This window comes from Spodoptera frugiperda, chromosome 2 (genome assembly GCF_023101765.2).
Source record: "Spodoptera frugiperda isolate SF20-4 chromosome 2, AGI-APGP_CSIRO_Sfru_2.0, whole genome shotgun sequence".
NCBI lineage: Eukaryota > Metazoa > Arthropoda > Insecta > Lepidoptera > Noctuidae > Spodoptera > Spodoptera frugiperda.
In genome coordinates, this window is record NC_064213.1 from 8,450,596 (window position 1) to 8,473,129 (window position 22,534).

The 22,534-nt window shown below is 34.5% G+C and overlaps 3 protein-coding genes across 6 annotated transcripts in view; 1 reads left to right on the top strand and 2 right to left on the bottom strand.

The window, feature by feature from the left end:
• The window catches only part of LOC118268763 (carboxypeptidase M), a 70,943-nt gene that overhangs the window by 36,358 nt on the left and 12,051 nt on the right, over window positions 1-22,534 (bottom strand). The gene's annotated exons all lie outside the window — the stretch shown is intronic.
• The window catches only part of LOC118268755 (serine/threonine-protein kinase unc-51), a 30,919-nt gene that overhangs the window by 722 nt on the left and 7,663 nt on the right, over window positions 1-22,534 (top strand). For all 4 annotated transcript variants that reach the window (XM_035583391.2, XM_035583392.2, XM_035583394.2 and 1 more), the window contains exons 2-6: window positions 6,422-6,598; window positions 20,429-20,645; window positions 20,912-20,985; window positions 21,087-21,247; window positions 21,806-21,942. In XM_035583391.2, the coding sequence (XP_035439284.2) occupies window positions 6,422-6,598; window positions 20,429-20,645; window positions 20,912-20,985; window positions 21,087-21,247; window positions 21,806-21,942 (766 nt within the window). The remainder of the gene's footprint in view (window positions 1-6,421; window positions 6,599-20,428; window positions 20,646-20,911; window positions 20,986-21,086; window positions 21,248-21,805; window positions 21,943-22,534) is intronic.
• LOC118268746 (uncharacterized) lies at window positions 15,270-19,176 on the bottom strand. The gene is made up of 4 exons (XM_035583381.2): window positions 18,262-19,176; window positions 17,091-17,544; window positions 16,547-16,684; window positions 15,270-16,263 (listed from the first exon to the last, which is right to left on the bottom strand). The coding sequence occupies exons 1-4, from the start codon at window positions 18,303-18,305 to the stop codon at window positions 15,544-15,546; spliced, it is 1,356 nt and encodes a 451-aa protein (XP_035439274.2). The 5' UTR covers window positions 18,306-19,176; the 3' UTR covers window positions 15,270-15,543.

The following is a 22,534-nucleotide window of genomic DNA, read 5'->3' on the forward strand; positions in this document are numbered from 1 at the left end:
ATAATATGTAACCTATAAAAATTGTAAACATTATTATCTTTACATACTTTGTAAATGGATGAACAATGTTCAAGTCATTTTTGATTGATTCTAGCTAAGTTGTTTTGTCTGTCTCTAAAACTGAAACAGTGTGTATCTGCTGTGTTTCAGGATGCTTTATACCTGATAAACAGTTTTTAGTTTTATTTGCTAACAAAATTATTTCAAGCATTAATTTTCAACATTTAATAACTAACTTCTGTAATTAAATACTTCATACCTATTAAGCTCAATTTGAAATTATTGAATTGAATAATTAGGAAACACAGCATTTTTAAATGACATAACTACTATGATGATTCTTAATGTAAAATATCAATGATGTCTGAAAAATAATGGCAGGTGGCCAAAGAAAAAATGTTTTTTCTTTGTTTCTTGATAAACCAAACACAAAAATATACAACAAGACACCTCAAAATCAGGATAAATGCACATGAAACATTACATACTTACCAATAAAACTTAACATTAGAGGAATAAATTAAATTTCAATACATATCTTGATACATTATAAAGATCCTGTTTCATTAAATTTGAATAGATCATGAATTTAAGAAGTACAATATTTACAAATATAATTTTCTGCAGAGGTCCAGTCTATTCTTCTTAGAGTTGCATACATAGTGCCCAGTCTTGTCATCATGAAACTATTTAAAAAAAAGATAAATATTTCATTAAAAAGTAAAGTACCTTAAACTACAATAAACATTCAGTTTTGTTAACAAAATGAAAAACAAATAAATGATACCTACTCACTACTATTTCATAGTAATTGTAATTGGACTTACACAACCAGTTCAGAATGAATTAAATTAGAATTTAATTCAACAAGTCAAGGATATTTCTTTTGCATAAAGTGTCACTTGAATATAAAACATATGTATTAATAGTACTAACACTAAAGTTCTTAACTCACAGTTACATTTACACAATGTAGGTAAGGTAATGTTGTGGTGTGATTCATAATCATAGAAATTGTTGTTTGTAATATTATAAAGAGATTGCCATAACAGGAATGTAAACATCATTCTGGTCCATTTTTTTAACTGTTGGAAAACGGAAGGGTATTTAAAATCAACACATTTTTTGTATGAACTTTGATAATTTCTGTGCCTGCAACAGTTGCTTACTTAATAAGAAATGTATTAATTTCGAGTAGTGACCAAGTTCTTGTGGATAATGGCCCCAGGGGAGGCAATGATGTTCAGTAACTTAAGAGAATCATGTGCTGTGACTGGCCATGAATACCAAATTGTTGTTACTCATGCTCAACACAATAAAAAATGTTAAGGTTTTTTCTATATTAAAATTAGTTAATAACCTAACCTTTAGTTGTTAATAAGTTCTATATGGAACATAAACTAATAATAATTTCAGGAGGAAGTACAGGTTCATCGCCAGTAGCGCATATTACCTACCAATACGGACCCATACTCTGTAACTAACTAACTCCACAACTATCTCAACTGTTACACATAATATGTATTTTACCGAAAAATATTATATACTGATTTTCAATTCAATTTCAATTTACTTCACTCTAACAAAAAACACTAGATGCATCCACGTCAAATTAATACTCGAGGTTAGAAAACAGAGATGAATTGATGTTAACTACACGCTTCAATTAAACATAACATTCAAGTAATTTATTTCAATTAGCAAATTAATTGGTAAGAGGTTTTTCTATACAGCTATTATTTTTATTCTAAGATATGTAGTTACTTGTTGTATGTTGAACCCTATCACCTGATGTCCTATGTGGCTTGTGCCCATTGCCAGCTGCTAAAGAAATACCTGTTTTGTTTGCAGCTGGTTAGTAACTAGCATGTGTGCACTATTCACGTGTGAATGAACCTAATGAATCTTAGCCATAGTTAATCACTAATTTCGTCATGCGGTTTTATCATAATCTGCTTCTTTCAACCCTTGTGTTTTATCATCTTATTATTTTCTTTATTATCTCATTATTCTCACACTGACATAGAGTACTTTCGAAGCAAAGTTAACTATTTGAGTTATAGTTGCTTTCAGTTTTAAGATGCCTCACTACTTGTAACTTTTTGCTCTAGTCAGTATCAAATATCGCGATGTAAATGTGACCTGAACTGACGTCATAGATGAGCCTACCGGTTGAATTGTATGATGTGGCTGTCCAAGAGTTAGGTTTCTCGTCTTTGTTTGACACCCACTGGACAATAGATAGCCACACAATACGATACGCAACGTGCGCACCGTGTAGAGTCTACGCCTCAAGGGCATTATAGTAGGCAACTAGGAGGCACGTGCACACAGGACGTCTAAAACTCTTTACCTGACTGTAATGTTGTAATCAAATTCAATATAATAAAGGATCACGAAAACGACATTTCAAAGCTAAAAAGTCATTCGAAATAAGATGGAATCGTACTCAAAGTTACTCCTCTTCATTCACTAAAACTACCTAATTAAAAAATCTGTGTAGGAATTAAACTTCTGTAGCCCAAACTGTATACGTAATTAAATATTATGTATCAAACACATCATATACACCAATCGATTGGTCGAAAAAATAGGGCTTGTTTTCCAGAAATCGGCTCATCGGAAACCTGTCCAATTTAAACTACCAAATGACAGACCTAATATAGGTACGGTACACACGATACATGATTTATTAATCTAAACCGATTTAGGAAATATTTGAATTTAAGAAAGGAAAAAGCATCCGAGGTTCTTAATACCTATTCAATTCATAATTATACTGCAGTATTTACCATATTCAGTTATTATCCACCTGGGGTTAGCTACAACATGGTACAATTATTCACACGGGTGCATGACATTTATGATGTAAGAACGTAATTACATTGGCACATATTATATGACTTTGGCAAGTAAGAAGTGCACCAAACGGTGACCGTGAACGCAGTTCAGGCGCCTCAATATCATTACTTATTTAATTATAAAGGGTATATTACATTTAAATTCAGGTCATAATACTTAACACAATGCATTATGATTTTGTTATTTGTCAGTTTTCAATAGTTATTATTTTCCGGCATCCCCATGGAGCCTTAAGAGATGAACCACGATGGATTTGGTCTAATTATGATCTCGCACGGGGCTTGTGATGAAATCAGGTCAAACTGTAACCGTTCCACGAGCCTACGGAATGTAGGACGAGCTAATGTTAGATCTGCGCCGGCGCACCACCCTCTGGATAAAGCAAATTAAACCGAATCGCACTGCAGACTTAAAATAAATCCTTGCACGTTCCAAGTTAAACAGTCCTGTGCTGGGTTGTGAAATACCTAAACACACTGAAATAACAAGCGCTCGCTGCACTCCAAATGTGATTTCAAATTTAGCTTTATATGTAGATATATAAAGCTAAATTACTAGCTAGCTTCAGCCATCGGTTTTGCCAATTTTATCGGGATAAAAATTAAACTACCCCATATATTTTTAGACTACATCTCTGTACCAAAATTTCATCCAAATACGTCCAATAGTTCTATTTTGCATAAATAATATTAGTAGGATTAGTCGAATTATTCTACAAAATAAAATTATTTAAATAAGTAAGTACCGTAAAACATGGCAACTTTACCATATTTTGGAACAAAAATCGAAATATATTTTTAATCATAAGACGTATAGAAACCAAAACTATATATTTAGAATTGTAGTCTATCTGGCTCACTTTACCGTAATCGTCATTATATACAAACGCTTACTTTAGCCGTAGTAAAGAAAAAACAACATGGGTAAAGATACCAAATTTTTGGCAACTTTACCTACGCGCCGTATTCATCGTGTATTGCATATTAAAGAGTTGTTGAGGTACAGAAGGCTTCATCTAGGACCTCTTCGTATTATAATGCAAACAATATGAGGAAATCTATAAAGATAACGGCTACACAGACAGTAGGGAAAGTTGCCACGGGTTTCATCGTAATTTACATACAAATAATTTGTTACGCTCGGGGTTGTCAAAAAATGAGAATTATTTTTATGACATGTATATTTAAAAAAAAATTATAAACCTTAAACCTAAAGTAAAAAAAAGCATAAATATCTGACATAAATATTGTTCCCTTTTAAACTAAATTAAGTTCTAAAATTTTAAGTATTTATGTTTAAAATTGTAAAAAAAGGCTACAAAATAATGTTTAATCTTTTGACTTTTTAATTTTTTGACTTCACTATCTCCATAGCTAATTTTAACATTACTTTCGTATACTTTTTATGTTGTCTAACTCCGAGTTATCTGCGGTTTTGTTTCATGTGAGCCATTTTGGCTCTAAAACAAAAGGTATTATTAAATACATTATAACTTATCATCCAGGATATTCACTATTATGCTGGGAAATTTAGGTATTCGAAAATGGTTACATACACACAAACAAGAAAAAAACATTTATTGCCAACCCTAACTGTAGGTAAAGTTGCCACAAAGCAGGCCGTGGCAACTTTACCTAACCTGTGTCAACATTACCGAAGCGATTATTTATCAATAAATTAAAGAAAAAGCAATTGCTGACATTACAACAGTAATCCCAACTATATTATACATTCAAGATCAAAATTTCACTCACCTGTGACATATAATTAAGGCTCTGTGAGCACAATTTAGGAACTACTAACTTTTAGCACATTTTCACGCACTACACTGTGACGGCCATTACTGGCATAATAGCAGTCTTGCGTCTACGCAAAATATAGTAAATATTTCCTTTTAATGTCTAAAAAATACTACTATTACAAAACAGAATTCTAGTGGGTAGATTTTTAGATAAATGAGTTTATACTGAATACCTATAGTATGGTAAAGTTGCCAAGGGTCCGGTAAAGTTGCCATAGTTTACCGGTACATACTTAAATTATTTAATATGTCAAATGGTTTCAATTTCTTCCTTTGTCTTGCGTCATCTGTCCGTTAAATGACTCGGTCCGGTAGGTTGCTGAACAAATTATTATCGGTAGCATTGTAGGTACTACATAATAATTATACAAAACGGAAAACAAATCACAATAAGGTCCCATTTGTACGACAGCTTTTTAAAATAGTTTTATTTAGTTACCTTGCCCGGTTGGTTTGTTTTGGTCGAAAGTAACTAGTTAATTGTAATTTTACCCCTTTCTTGACTATGAGCGATCTTATATTTGATAGGTACTCTCTTAATCTTGATGACCATACAATATAATAATAATATGAGATGTACAGAACATCCATTATGATTGCAAATCCAAGATGGCCGCCGATAGAAAATGGCGGATGTCGGATTATACATTTACTTTTTTTTCACATCTATGGACTTACCATAGGGATATCAATCAAATGAAAAGGCTTTGTAGAAAATCCTTTGCATAAAACATATTTTTTCTTGATGAACGTTCATTAAAAAGCATTCAAATAACACAAAATGCATCTGCTAATATTATGGTCATTTATTATGTCGAGTGTTTTAAAACGCAACCCTTATAACGAGTATTGTTGCATTTTCAACGCTGGGTTTTGGGCATTGCATACATAACAAAGCCAAATTTTAAAATCTCTCGTGCGATTGTACTTTTTAGCGTAAAATATAACAAGATATAAAAGGATATTTGTGTTTTAATTTGCTTTTCCAATTCTGTGCGTTTTCATCCACTACATATACATAAACTATGTATGTACATAACAAGTATCATCCAATACCTAGTATTCACATACATTAATAAACCCTAATTGCCATAGAGACAATCTATACAGACCTTGGGGCACGCATGACACTCGCCCACCTGCAACGCGGCGTCCTTATGCAACGCTCACTGCACTTGCGTTAAACTATCATTTTACAGAACTAGTAGTAATTGCAGTTAATATATTATCAAGACGTATTACATTAATCGTAGAATCGACATGTACCTCTACTACATACAACATAAATAAAATATAATAAATACGCATGTGTACGTACTACGTACGTTAATGACGTCGCTATGCATTTGCAAAACAAAACTTCCGGCGTCATAAGTAAAAGAACGTGTAGAGGGATTTAAAAAATTATATACATGCCTTGTTACGTTCGATGCTCCACATAGGAAGGATAAATCATGCGAGACAAACCTTAAGTTAAAATGACATACGGCTATGACTCAACTTCGATGTTCCTAAAATTGTGTTTTGTGGTTGCTGAACACGTGCTCAAGCATTTGCTTTATTTCTATGTTTCGTCGCGTAGCCTAAAAGTTTCCGGTTGAATAAAACTGTCAGTTATAACTGGCTTTTTTACAGATTTGCTTGTTCAGACGAATAAAAAAGGTCATCTGCTGTATCATTCAGTATGACCTCAGTAAATAATAATACGTACCAATATAGCAATCACCATTCACCAACTATTTTGTTTTTTTTTTTCAGAATCCGTCACAATCTGTAGCTGTTAAAGTGGTGACCAAGAAAGGACTTCAGAAAGCTTCAGAGATTTTGGTGAAAGAAATTAAGATCCTCCGCGAACTGACTGCCCTCCATCATACCAATCTGGTCGCCATGCACGACTGTATGGACAGCACCTCCTACGTCTATGTAGTTATGGAGGTGAGTCCATATATGATACAAAAACTTATTTTTATTTTGTTTTTCGCCTACGAAGATGTTATATTATTATGCATAAACAATAGTAGTTACCTCAAAAGGAATTTGTTACTTCACAACAAGAGTAGCTTAAAATGACAATGCGCAATAACTGTTCTCCTGCTACGCATGGAGATTATTATGACAAACCATTTTAAATAGAGGAGGCCCATAGGCCAGCATTGGACTGTCACGGGATGTTGATGTTGAAATATCACGTGTACCATTTTCAGGATATTGTGAATTCGACGGCTCACTGACTAACCTATTTATCAAACATTGCAATTCACCATTTTCTAAACAAAAATCTCGAGGCGATATTTCTCAAACAGAAGCTAAAATAACTCCCGGCCTCCGTCATACAAATAGTTCCGTTTTACTGAAGGGTTTCTAATTTCAAACATGAATTAAATATTTTTCGAGAATGTTTTATTTTCAAAGTACCTTTGTTTACAATGTAACATCAAATGGGTATTAAATAGATTCTATGTAGGTAGTGTATGTATTGCCAGTAGAACAAATTGCGTAAAAACGTATTTATGAATTAATAGCAGCAATCATCTAACCATAAACCTCGCTATCGCAATCAAATGATCGGATATTGTTCCCTTCGATTATTATTAATAATGTTACTTAAGTACTGGAATTTCTGCAAATATTACTAGGCCAACACGTGACCAAAACCGGTATGTAAGTAATCTATTCGAACACATTTTATTACAGAACAATAATAACTGATAATGGATGTAATGTGATCTTCCAAATACAATTTAGTTAGAACGAAAATTTTACTTAATTCTTTGTAAATTAACTTTAAAGATATGTTTTCAAGAGAAGGGATATTCTGATGTACCTGCCCTGCAAAGTGCATTCATTCACTTTGCATGTGATTTAAAAAGCGTAAACTGTAATAAAAGGCAAGTGACTTGAAATTTTTTATCGCATATTGCGGATTAAGAGCAAGGTTACTAGGTTACGGCCAGTAATGTGTCGTATTTATTAACAATAATGGATACGTTGATATTAAATTGTTGCAACAAACTACCTGAATGTTTTAATGCGTGATAACGAATGGTGCTAAATATTAGTTATACCGGAATTCTTTAAGCAAATTAGTTACAAGTCAGGACTCGGAACTGGAGTCACAGGCACAGGACCCTTTCTCTCAAAAACACGTAAATATTGAAATAGACCTTTGTTTGTAAATAGATATGCGAGCTATGGTTTCTGGCACCTGCGAAATAATCAAACGTGTACTTTTAACGATTTGACCTAACCTAAGCCTTCAATACTTAAACCTGCATATACACTGAATCACTTCATATTTTAATATTAATCCAAGTCTGTCGAATTGATTAGACATAGAAAAAAGGTTTCGAATCAAATATTATCGAAGTAAATTTTTATTGGTCTTGTGTCGACAACCATGTCGGCTTCCGCATGACATACGCGCATGTGGATTCGCACCAAGGTCACTACGCATTAGATAAAGTAGGTAGACAGTCGGCTTCACCACGCAGGCAAGGCGTGTCGCACACTCTGCGTTGTCGCTGTAGATTACCCAAATTCGCTTGATCTGTTGCCATTTAAAAAATGTTATGCATTAATGCGATTAGAGCTACTGCGCATTTAAAAAAAGTAGCAGGTCAAGGGATATTTGAATAAAGATTGTTTGATAACAATACAGTGTGAATTGAAACAGGTCAAACATAATTTTGAAGTAGTCTCAGTGAGCGTAGCAACGGGCTATCAACCGATGGCACCGTTATGACATGACCTATTAACCTATTTATCTTCATTAATATCTTTAGTGCTCTAAAACCACTCAAAATTTACTACCAGTTCCGTGTAAATTATAAACAAAACATTTATTGATAAATATATCCATAACTTGTTAATAGTTATCTCTTTTTAATAATAAGTATAATTAGGTAGTTATCAGTGCTATATTGGATATCTATATAAAAAATGCTAAAATTCTAAAATACCAATAATTAATTTTAAAATAACCAAACTGACTAAATTGTTGTATTGTAAACAGGCCTTATTTTTATAGATCATTTTATGCTGTCAATAGATCTGCTACTAAGTGATAAATTTCATAGATATAATAGAAATGTGGTATATTTACTCATAAACTAGGGACTGCTTACCTGCTTCTGTAATTTAAGGTATATGAGAAGTTTCCATCTCTTAAGTTCATAAAAAAGTATATGGCCTGCATTTAAATTGACCTCTTCTCAAAGTTGTAAAGGTGTTGATAAACAAAGTCAGTATTACACACTAAGTATCACCCCATGATGCAATACTTGTATAACCGTATTCGATAATGGCGACATTGTGTCTGCAGCACTCACACGTGTCGCCTCAGTGCGTGCTTCAGCCTCGTGGAGAGATACATACACAAATAATAATAACTAAATATATATACTGTCTACCGTACTTTACTGATAAATAGATTATTGCGCAGAAATGACGATCGCCGTCGCCGACAACTACGTTTTGTAGGTAACACCTACGTCTACCTTGTGTAGATGACTGAACAACAACAAAGTTGAAATGTCGTAGTAATTCCACAACATTTGTGTTGTTTAATAGTTTGAATAGCGTCGATACTGCTAACATGTGTCCAATGAAATTAATAAATAACTAGCCATAGTTCCTAATTAATAAGAATTTATGTGATTAGACCAACTGATCCCCTTGATATAATGATGGAATGATTGATCCCAAATATCAGGTCCTCATGCATAACTGGTATGAACTAATACAATACGCTACATTATGTGTTTAATGGATCCTCTCATTTACCGTAAGTTACAATAGTAACAATCTCGTTACCTATGTAGTAGTTTTATAAATACTTGGAATAACTAGTTTTATCTTAACTTTATGAAGAACCGCATTTAAAATTTTCCACATTAATTTGTCGAGTCGTTAGATACAAATTGATGTCGGTTCCACGCTGGCTAAGTGGCCACTAGTACTGACATTAATTATATCGTTACATATTACTCGTCTGTATTGCGTATTGCTCTTTTTTGTTGTTAAACTTGGCGAGCAATATTGTTAGAATTGCTTCTGTTTCTTTCCAAATGTATGTGTGATTATAAATAAACCAAGGGCACACGAGTCAAGTGGACGCAACAGGTCACCAACAACATATACGAATAGCCAAGTACCTGCGACACTGGTTGTGTATAATAATATTACGTATGTACTTGTTTTCATTGCGTAAAAAAACTAAAACAGCAATGCCCTCATCACGATACAAAGCCAAACTCAAGTTCATTGGCACGATTTCCTTTTGGTGGAGGTACGTGGATAGTCGCCATGGTTGCTGTGGGCCATGACTATACTAATTGGCATCGTCAACGTTTTGGATGGTTATTTATAACTCCACTCTATGATCTTCTATAACTCTGTGAATTTTAATAATATGTATACTTACAGTAATAGTGTTGACAAAATAAACAACTTTTTTTAATTCTTTAATTTATGTTTATTTTGAAAGTAAAAATAATATAATCAAGTGAATTATTTTCTTCTTAAAACTTTCTTTAAACTTTTCTGCTTTATAATACTTGAAGTAATACAAGATAGATTTTTATGGTAGAGTTTTGAGCGAACTCATTCGTCGTACATCAGGTAGATAGAACATTCGCAAAAAATTGACCCGGAAGGACCGAAACTGTAGCTCTACTACGTCGTTGTCTTGTTGCGTTCGCCATTGTAATACAAATGTGTTTTTTGTCTCACAGAAAATAAAACCTACTTATACCACAACACAGGATCCTTTAGGAGATTCCTACAATTTATTAGAAATTAACAAAAGTTTTCACGACAAAATTATGAACATTATATAATCCAGTCGTCATTGATGATGTAATAGTTATATGGTAGAATATCTTTATACGTAGGTAATAGTTATATGGTAGAATATAATTGCATATTATTTAGCTACAGTCTGCCCACTGTACATTATACACTATGGTCTTGCCACCCAATTTAAACCACGTCACGTTGTCACGTGCTGTCGTTGAGATTGGGACAGAGCACGTGTGGCGTGCCAATGTTCCATGTTCGTACAAACTCTTAACAACTTTATACATCTGACTGATTCTCTTCACACTCACCATTCTAATTTAAGTTATACTTATTCAAGAAAAATATTCAAGTATTCAACTTTATAGCATTAAATAGCTTTTACACTGTAATTTGTAACTACTTTCGAAGGACCATTGTGATAAAGGGTACCGTTTGTCTAGTTGGGAAACTGTCTTCATAGTATTACGAAAACAGCACATTCACTGTGTGCCTACCGTATGCGCGCTGAATTAACAAGAATTTAAGGTCATCTGTCTATCATATGTATATGCATGCACGTCTGATTGCATGCCGGATGGAACTGAATCACACACAACACATAATAACGATATATATGAAACAGATAACGTGCTAACAATGTTTAGTTCTTGCTTTTATTTTTTTTGTACTTCGAATCAATTAATCCGTGGGGCATTCTCATTCTATATTTAAATATAGCGCAGTTCAGTATTTTTTATTAGAATTGCTCCTTTTTAGTTTCAACGATGCATGTTTCAAACACGGGTGGCAAACGCTTCGCTTGCTCGGTGATGATGAGATATGGCAAAAGTATTTCCTGAAGCGCGAATATTCCGTGTTACATCAATGTTACCCTCAGTTCTATTTATTCTACATTCAGAAACCATTCGTTCGTAGCGTTTCTAACGTCATTCTACGTCATCAACTTGCTTTAATGGTTCCTGTTTGCATTCTACACCAAATGCACTATTGATTAATAGGAATTTACAAGAATGTAATGTACGTCAATTGTATTTCATAATGTTATAACAATGATGAAAGGGATACAAAAAAATATTGCACAAGTGGAGTAAACAGATAAATAACTTTTTGGAAAAAGCCGAAAATATATGTAGTTTTCTATGAACATCATTGACACATGTACTAATAAGCCTGTGCTAAGCCGGTGTTTCTATAATTCTATGACATATAAAATCAAATTAGGTCGAATGGGTGTCGAAAAAAAAATAAAGGAAAGAAAGTTAAGTTCAGGTAAAACAATAAATAAAAATATTCCGAACACAAACTGGTGTCGTTCGTTTAATGTTTCAATATTAGTCATATCGATGGAAAAAATCTCGTATATGTGTGACCTACCTACCTACTCTTTGTATGAACACCTACTTGCTTATATATAAACATTGTATGTCCTCTTAGCGGCAACGATTTCACAAGATTGTGTCCCCGTACAATGAACTGTGAACACGATGAACAAAGACACTGCCACCAAAATGAATGATAAGTCGTTCTTTGCTACACGTGAAAATGTTTTGTATGTATTTATGTACAAAAAAGTTAAATATGAGATTATTGACAAAACAAGTTTTTATCGAAATTAAATACCTGCCTGGTACAGTTTTCCTACAGATAGTTATTTTTATCATAAATGTAATAATAACACGTTTAGTGGTCAAAACAAATCGAAAACCTCTAATCACTAATATATGTATTTATTAATTATTCATATCGTATAATTAATGTAAGTATCTTATTATTTTAGATATCAGCTTATTCCCTACACATGTCTGGCTTAGAATGAGGAATTTTCTTTGAATGACTAATCGTAGTGATAATAGTAATAAACTTATTACTGCATATCGTATAGTATATATTACTTACTTATTAAATGTTGCCCCCGACCTAGTTTGCGTGGAAACTTTGTAAAACATATCCCACAGAAGATTTTCCCAAGACAAAAAGCAGTTACTAATACCAGATTCGATTCGATACTAGTCAATATCGCTTGGGGATTTTTCTCCCAAACAGCTTTTGTTACTTTGGCGTTATTTTGTAACTGAAATCTAAATGTTTAATGCGTTAAATTATTAATATCTCATTATATAATATGTATATGAATAATGTAGCTAGCACGAGCATTGATAATAATATAAACACAAAGAGATGTATCGCTAGTCAGGTGGTGACCTCGTGGTCGCATTAGTTGGTAATACGACTGGTTCTTGGGCCCTAGATCGCGCACGTGGCCCAGTGCGGGCACAATGGGACCTCTATCAACAATATTTTATTACTTTTGGTTTTGTATTAGGTACTAATATTTGACAGTAAAAATCCTATCGTGTACGGTTTAGATGACTAATTAAAATATTTGCATAGAGGCGTCACTCTTTAAAACTAAACTGGAGATAATCTTCCTTGTTATTGTAGGTAATATTCTAACCATTGACATCAACTATAAATCCGAAGGCAAAAAAGTATTATAAGTAAAGTAGTATATCGGGTCTCTAATAAATACTTCGTTGTTTATGGCAATCAATATTAATTGTAAAAGCAAATTGAGTAGTTATCTGGTCCACTGGTTGGCTAACGTGAGTTCTAAGCTCGGTACTTACATGTTACACATTGCTGACACGATCGGTGATCTAGACAAATCGGCACGCTTGATTGCGTCAGACTGGTTTCTCTCAGCCGCTGCAACGCCTCGTCTAGAGCTGGAAAGTGTCGTGCCGGAAACCACAGCTTTCTATCTGTACGCTTAATGCTCTTATCATTTCAGATAATGCTAGTAACCACTTTCGTTCTGCAGTTATACATAACACAGTTTTCAGCCACACATCAATAATAAATAATCTGTCATCCTTACTACACCAAATATTTCAATTACTTTTTTACTAAAATCAACTAAGTACAACGTGTAAATCCAATCCGAACTTAAATCTTACCTCATCTTCGCCTTCATCTGTTAACTTGTAAGCCAAGCCAGTCGTGTTGGTGTCACTAATCAAGTCTTAATGTTGATGATGAAATCGTTTCATAAAGGAAAACCTGTTTGTGTAAGATCGCACACATACACATTATAAGTAACTCTAATACAATAATTTTATACATCAGCGAACAATGCAAGGTCTAGCAATCTCATGTTCCCGCTTCCCGTCGCGTCTCTCGGTGCCTCAGTTGATTAACTTCTAGCCTTACCTATTCATTTCTTTGTTTGCAATCCTCATTAACCAAGGATATTGCACGATATGTTTACTAATACAATACAATACATATGTATTTCAAACTAGGAAATTGTTATCAGTTAGTTCATTGATAAGTACTTTATTATCATCGAAAAGATCAATCTAGGGTCAGAAACCACATTCAATATGCTTAAAAAATCAAACTGCGTTGGTATTAAATGTATCAGGGTTAACGTTTTCCAGAATTGTACAAAAATACCAAACGAGGACACTGCACTTGAGTCATAATTCCAAAAACACTCATTCGTATGCTATAAGTTCTTAATGTTCTTATGTACGATATGGAAGGCTGTTGTGCGTGTGAATGATCAAACCACGGACGTTGCTAGATATGATACGATTTAGGAAAGTATGCCGCGTCGAATACTGTAGTTTAAACAGATTTGTTATACTATATGCATTAGACTTACACTTTTTCAAATGTCAACGACCCTATCATTCTAATTAATCACCATGATATGTATTTATAATATTTGTCGAAGTTTCTTTGTAGCTTTTTCTTGACGGCAAATGAATACTGCAGTAGGTACTTATTCAATACAACGATTTTCACGTTTGAAAAGAATAAAGCACGCGCTATTCTTTAGTATTGTTGTTCTATAACGGATTACAGAATGTAACGGGACAAAGTATAGTACAGGTTGTCGGTCAGGTAAGCAGGCAGTCAGCCGCACATCCGCCTGCGTTGCGTCTTGTGCCGAGTGCCACGACCCGCTCTTTAATGTGGCATTTCTTTTCACATCAACTTTCATCTATTATCCCATTGTTGTTCTGCGTGTGCGACCCAACCTAAACCCGTCATGAAACTGTTAATGACATTCTTTCCAAAATGCGCAACTGAATTTTCACAAGTAAACAAACACTTCATTGAACTACGCATTATTTTTATCGTTCATTAACGTCGTCAAAAATACGTTTGGCATCTAGAATAATCAGTGAAAATAATATGACGTCGTCTATTATATTAAAGTAATTCAACCTTTATACTTTTGTCGCACAAGTAGTCAACTTTATGCTTATTGTTGTTAATTTTTTTTTTATTAAGTTGTAGCGTACATTTTTTTCTGATTATAAGATTTTTTATTCTATGTACATGGAATATTTTAGTATGTGCAATTATTATATACCTAAGTAACTAACAGACAAACCCTAAAAAGTAAGAGTTGATGCAAATTGTGCATGTAAACAATGTGGCCACACAATGTAAATATTAACCTACATGACACATAATGTACCTACATTAAGCAGTCATTGTCCCAATAAAAATCAAATCACCTATATTTGAGTACAAACAAATTAGCACAACACGGGTTTGTATCGTCATTAATTTCCATGTAATACTAGCTTCTGCCAACGGTGTCGCCCACATTCCCGTAGGGTAAAAAGTAGCCTATGTGTTATTGTCCAGACCATTATCTATCCTTATTCCAAACATCGTAAACACGTCGAAACGGCTGAAAAATTTGATTTCCATCCCTTAAGAAACGAACCAACACACAAATTTTCGCATTTATGATATTAGTAAAATTCGTAGTTAGAAATAAAAGTAGTTTTATAAACAAACACTTTGTTTATTGTGAAATTGTACTTCATTATGTCAAAGTAAAAAACAAGTTGTTGCCTTCTGCCTTCTTATTTACAAAAAATCTACACAATCTACAAAACTTAGTCTATGTCCATACCATAATTTCTTAAATCACTAATTCATTCACACATTTTAGGCCTCGGTAAATGGTGGCATTATTTCGTCAATAAATATAACATTCAGATCGAAACAAATCATATATCAACAATTACACCACATACATAACTACTATGTATTGTTTACACAGGAGATTTCTCCTGCAGCGGGACTTCTTCAGGCGCAGTTCCGTTTGCATTAACATTTGCTCTGTCATTTGCATTTCTTGCTGGTGAGCTGCTGAATCTGTTCCTAATGGAACTCCAATTTTTCTTAATTGTTATACCTGCCACCACAAGAACCATTCCAGCGACAATCATTCCGATCACACTTTTGTCGACGCCACCGGATTTTTTATCTGAAGTCGTGGCCCCAACTACTTCACTTTCCGGTTTTGCTGGTGCTGTGCTGCTAGACTCTGCTTCTGGTTGTTTGTCAGATGTTTTAATAATTGCAGATCGAAGTGAAAAGTCTGCAACTGAGTTCGTGGCCTCTGGTGCGTTAGAGATTGGGGCCTGCGATGTGGTTTCCACGTTAGCTTTTGGCGCAGCTGGTACATTTGAGTCCGTTTCCTTATGCTCTTCCGCTGGCGAATTTACAGCTGGATCATCGGTTTCTTCATCGGGTGTGGCTCCCAAAGCGATTAGTCCTGGTAAAGCGAAGTCCAGTAAACCTTCTTCTAAATCTGAGGCTGGTGGTGCATCAGGACATTCCAAAGTTTTTTCATTGCATGTTCCGGTACATACGGATACCAAAGATTCTTTCATTGCTGCACACAAGTCCTCTGCTAGATTAGCCGCAGTAGTTGGTAACGTTAGTGAGCGAAGAGCTTTGAAGTTGGTAAACGATTCTGGTTTAATTCCCTGAAACACACAATTTTTATATGTAATTATTTGATGCTTAATTTCTTTTTTCTTATACATGTATTAACATTTGTGTTTTTGAACTGCCTTCAACTTAAGAGTTCATTCGCATCATTGAACTGATATCCGGCAATTACGATACGAAGTACCTATGACCGACGAATACCAATGATGAATTGATGTTTGACATGAAAAGTACATGATCTGTAGAGATCTGTAGTGATACAGATCGTGTACATCTATTTGAACAAGAAAACATTTATAAATAGCATTTTATAATTACCGTTCTCATATCGTTGCCTCCCAAATCAAGTTCTTCTAATTTGGTCAGACCGAAACCATTCTTTAGATCTTGCGGATATTCTAGGAGTCTGTTGTTTCCGAGTTTCAGGCTCGTTAGCTCAGGCAGTTCACTTATGGACTGAAATTAAAAAAGAGTTTGTCAGTAAAGCTATAAGTTTTTAATAAAATATGTATTAAATTAATTTGACGCACTATTAATACATAGGGTCGGTACTCGCTTGTTAACACTCGAAATGAGTAAAGTACACAGTATACAAGTGACGTCACTGCCGGAAGTGAGTTACACTGGTTATGGAGATGGATTTTAGGACTTGTGTAATATTGACATACTACGCGATTGACAGTATGTACTCTAAACTAAACAACTACGTAGAGGTATTTACATTGTTACTTGAATAATATGTCATCATCACGATCATCTCAATTTTAATAATTACGATCGTAATTAAGAGCGTGGTTAATTTATTATTACGTTTTTAATTAGTATGAAAATAGATTCTATTTCAACAACGCTTAATACTTACACCAGAAACAATCTTCATGATTTCATTGTTGTTAACATTCAGTACTTTCAAGTTCTTCAATTCAGAAATATCTTTTGGTATTTCAGTTATCTTGTTATTCTGCAGGTTAAGGTCTGTGGTCTTAGGATCCAAAGGTTTCGGTAATTCTGTTAGTTCATATCCAGAACAATCTACGATGTACTTGTTTGTGTCTCCCTCTATGTTGCAGACACATGGTTTAGGGCACGCATGTTCTTCTGCTTCGACCACCGGTACGTTGTTTGTTAAAGATGTCAATTGCACGTCGTCTAATAACAGCGCAGATTTCTCAGTACTCGCCTCAAGTGGCTCTTCAATAACTCCTGCCCCACTACCCTCTATAACGCTGCCGTCACCTTCAGGATTGTCGGGAGGAAACTGATTGTCATTTTCTACAGGAATGTGTAATTCATCGTCACTTTGAGCTATTGTACTCCTGGAAATTGATATTAATGCAGTAATGACATGTGACTTTATCGAATTTATCGTAAGGTGACGCAAAATTGTTATAAATAAGTAGGTGATAAAATCGCGATAAGTGTATGTACTACAAGGGCGTAACTAGCACACTGTCTTAAACTTTGATTGATAGAATGAAAATACACCTACATTTAGAGTTAAACATCAAGGTCTTATAATGTCTTGACTGCTGATGTTATTATGCTGCTTGCTGCTAAACATAAAATTTCTTCTGGAGCAAGACAAAGGCAATGCAATTTGTTTTGCAATGTCCTATTATATCGCTGTTAGCCTTATCTAATGCAATCCATATGGAAAATATGTCAATTTATGTGTCAGTTACACTAAATCTGACAATGTGAAACAATCCCTTACTCATTTCAATTGGTTGCTTGCATGGTTTATTCTTTTGACGTTGAATAAGAACATAAAAATGTTTGCTTAAGAAAATATTATGCGATAATTGCCGTTGTGGTTAACTCATAGTAAACAAAACATACGTAATAGTAATAACTAAATAATATTAGAAATATTGGTGGCAGCGGTAGTTCCCTAGTATCTAAATACTAGTTGGTGAAATTCGATTGTTCATTCTCGTTACAGTACAGATAAGTGTGTGACTATCTGTAGGTAGAGGCGAATAAAAATATAAGATTCAGTGAAGGTTAAATGAAACAAATAAATGTGTACTTACGCAAATAGAGCCAACAATAGCAAGAAAAGATGTTTCGACGTCATGGTCACTCTCAAATTCTAACAGCACAAGGTGGAAATGCCAACTGACTTCAGGAGTTGTTACCTGTCGTGGCACAAGTACCAGCGTACAGTACAGCACATAACTCACTGACACTTATAACTATTATCACTCAATGATAAGATTATAAACGGCATGGCAGCTTATCGCAAATCAACCACGATAACGACACTGTGCATAAACGAGAAAATATTAGGTGGCCGATTTTCAATATCACCTTCGACTGACAAATAGCACGCAATGTATGAAGTTACCTTCGGTTCTGTTTACACAGTTATATGTGTAACGCCTGATAGACCACGACGGTCTTCATTAACTGTCAGTTGCTAATTCTACAAATACACAAAACCGCCTAAGTTAATTATATATTTGGCAGTTGAATTGCATCTAAATCCACCCCGAGATCTACACTTACATAATCAGTAATCACCACTCAAATACAGGCAAAAACGTTTCACTTTTAAGAACAATGGTGGAAAGAATCACAATAAATATTTATAAGAAAGACACAGAATTATCGAACTTCACACGAAAACGCACACGTACACTACGTTATCTCTGCTTCACTGATGTTACTGGTACTTTGCTGATGCTTCATGTCTATAAATTGCTGTATTCTGTAAAGTTTAATGTTATACAACACAGCTGTTGGCTTTACTTATGTGATGTGTAAACTACAAATATGACACGATTGCTACGTCGCTTCCGAAGTAATTACACTTATGATTTAAATCGTTATTGTTGTGGTTAGCGTTAACAATTCACCATTAGGTTAAATACACAATTTACTAGCCGGTCAAGGTTCTATGATCCACTAATAGATTGCCCTGTTTCTGGTGATCTACACGCCGCGGTACTCCGTTAACCAGTGAACGTAGTAACTAATAAGATAAACATTCGCAGTTTTATTGCTCAAAAGAATGAAAGTTTGCCTATTAATATACACACACATCAAGTGTATTCACACTGGAACGACGTAAGGACTTATTTTGTCTACCCTCGAATTGGGTAAATGTGAATCTCCGCAAAACTGGCAAAACTATAGGTAATATTATTTTACCTCAGAAAAAAAGGTATTTATAATGAGGTTGTACGTTACATCAAGTTAAGAGCGGTTTAGTCTTTCTTGTCGGTTAGGGAAATATGCATGCTGTACCACCCTACAAGTGTGCAAGTGAGACATACTTATTAACATTAAATAGCAGTATGACGATTTTTCTCCACGGGTGAAAACGCCGCGAAAAAAATACGATTTCTTCTTTCGAAGATTGGGTTTTATAAAAAAACTACTGCTTCAATTAACTATAACTAAATGAAGTTAATTAAACTCATTACTAATAAAACGGCTTTTGTTTTGGAGATTTTATGGTTGTTTTGTTATTAATTTGCACCCAAAGTTGCGTTAAAATTACAAAAAAAAAATCGAACACTGACAGACTGGCTTATAACATTTTATTGGTTTATTATTTTAAAATTCTAAAACTGTACCGACAAGTTAATGATAAGACAAAATCAGGTTTAATATTGAATGCACGATGCTAAACAGTGGTGGCAGAAACGGACCAGTGTCACTAATTCACCTGCATTGGACCTCACAGCTTCGGAATAAACCTTAAACAGTTCGAAGGCATTAGCTGCCAGACAACTACTGACTTTTCTTATATTTTTTATAGTCAACGTGTGTTTTACTGGAAATAACCTCTAGATTAAGAATTCTATTCATACCATGAATGATGTTATACTACAACAACATAAAAGAAAATAATTTTCACATATTCCCTTAACGATATTGCATAAATTACATGTAGCTAGTAGCTATACAATCAGTACTCGAGAAATAAAATCAATTGTATGTATAGGTATAGTATGTCTATTATCCTAGTCTCGGTTAGTCTGTCTAACCAAATACAGATGACTAGATAAAGAACAATTGGACGATGCATCTCTAAAACTCTCATCTTGGTCGCAAGCTGTTCGAGCCAGCTCATCCTATCTATTTTCTTTCTCTTTTGACGTTCACTAGCGTTGTTGAAGATTTCCTGGATTCTATCCAATCGCTTCATTAGCCAACAAATCGTTAATGGAAAAGCTTGTTCTGTTTGTTCAGTACTGCAACGGGGGAGATTTGGCGGACTATTTGCAAGCGAACCGTCTGCTCAGTGAAAGTACCATTCGACTGTTCCTGAGACAGCTGGCTGAAGCGATGCGCGCCATCCACGCCAAGGGAATAGTGCATCGAGACCTGAAGCCTCAGAACATCCTCCTCACACACAACGTTGCGCCGCCACGCACTCCTCATGCTTCGGAAATAACCCTCAAAATTGGTACGTATCGCCGTAAATACGTCATTACTTAGCTGATTTCACCATAATCAATCGGAAGAAATATTTCGTTATCATATCCGGCATAATGTTGTTATTGAAACTTACCTGTAAGAATTATCTGAGTCATATTTTTCAATGTAATCCTCGATTCATAGGAACACAAGAACATCATCCATAAAACCTTATTGTATACGCATTAAACTGTATCCTTTATCATCATAACTATATCACAAAATTAATCATATTTAATACTTTTTTATCTGCAGCTGATTTCGGCTTCGCAAGGTTCCTTGAAGAAGGAAATATGGCCGTCACGCTGTGCGGTTCCCCGATGTATATGGTAATGTTATTTCCATGAATACTTAAAGAGGTTTTATTATTAAACTTTATTAAATAAGAGTATTATGAATAGCCTATCAATTTGTTATTTTTTAATTATAGGCGCCAGAAGTAATAATGTCACTGAAGTATGACGCCAAAGCAGATCTCTGGAGTCTGGGTACGATAGTATACCAGTGTCTCACTGGCAAAGCTCCTTTCCAAGCCACTACACCACATGAACTAAAAGCATTCTACGAAAACAGCGTCGACTTGCAGCCTAAGTGAGTAGTACTGATATACTTAAATAAACGCGACTACATCAGAAGGAGATACATTAACCTCATATTTTTGAAACAATATCCGTATGACTGCTAATTTCATGTTCATAAGAAATATCTGGAACAATTTATTTTATTCATACCTAACTCGGACGTTTTTTGTGGCTAGTTTTTACGAAGCCCAACTGAATCGACTGTAGCGTTCAAGGTTCTAACGCGAATGAATTAGAATTGGCTCTGTGACAACTTTGTGACATGTTAGCGTTCGATGATACAACAAAATACGTACAGAACGCGTCCCTACCCGCCAAATATTTGTAAACAGTTTCAGCGCGTCCGATGCCATCCACATAAAGTGTATTTTTAAATTGTTGTCCTATCTCAATATTTATCTGTGAAAACATATGATAATGTAAAGGAACTATTTGATTACCGAATCTTACTAGCCTAGGAAATAAATATTTACTCGTAGGGTATACGTTAGTACGTAGTTGTATTTACTCGTATATTTGTTTAAATTATTTCTTATTCACAAATAATATTATGATCGACATTTTACAGAATGCCAGCAGGCACAAGTCCTGAGCTCTGTAACTTGCTAATCGGCCTGCTACGACGAAATCCTCGCGAGCGAATGCCCTTTGAGGCTTTCTTCAACCACGCCTTCTTGCAACGGCCCCGGACCACCTCCATTAACAGTAAGTTACAGGGAACCTGCTTGCAATACTTAGCCCATACTAACATACTAACACATTCCGTAACCACACAGCTTTTTACATCTTTAAACGCACACAAACTACACCATAGGTGATATGATAATTGCGCAGTGACCAATACACAAGTTGAAACCAGTCAACATAATCCATATAGTCAATAATATGGGTTTGTAAATAAACTAGTGATTCAGTGACTCACTTAAACGAGAAATTCAAAGTAGGTACCTACCTAACATTGAAAACTGAATACATGAAACTAATCGGACCGAGTGACTAATCACTGCTGACCCGTTCCATTGTTTATAACCTTTTGAAATCCCCTGCTTTCTGTGCTATGTAGGTAGATTACCAACAGTGTCTGGTAAAAAAATAATTAGGGCCATGAACTTGGCTTCCTTACAATAATATACTCTGATAAAAAAACAACCATAAATATTTTTAATCTGTCCTATTTCACACAATACAGACATTTATAAAATATAAACCGACGAAGCTGACATTAATTGCATTGATAGACCTATTCTATCATAATAATAACAATGAAAGTTATAACAGAAACGTTTAACAACATGTA

What these genes read in the sequence shown, in the direction of transcription:
- LOC118268746 (XM_035583381.2), bottom strand. Translation starts at nt 18,305, where the DNA reads ATGACGTCGAAACATCTTTTCTTGCTATTGTTGGCTCTATTTGC. An exon ending in TCATGAAGATTGTTTCTGGT is followed by an intron (nt 16,685 to 17,090) that starts GTAAGTATTAAG and finishes TTTTAATTTCAG; the next exon opens with TCCATAAGTGAACTGCCTGA. An exon ending in GAGGCAACGATATGAGAACG is followed by an intron (nt 16,264 to 16,546) that starts GTAATTATAAAA and finishes TGTGTGTTTCAG; the next exon opens with GGAATTAAACCAGAATCGTT.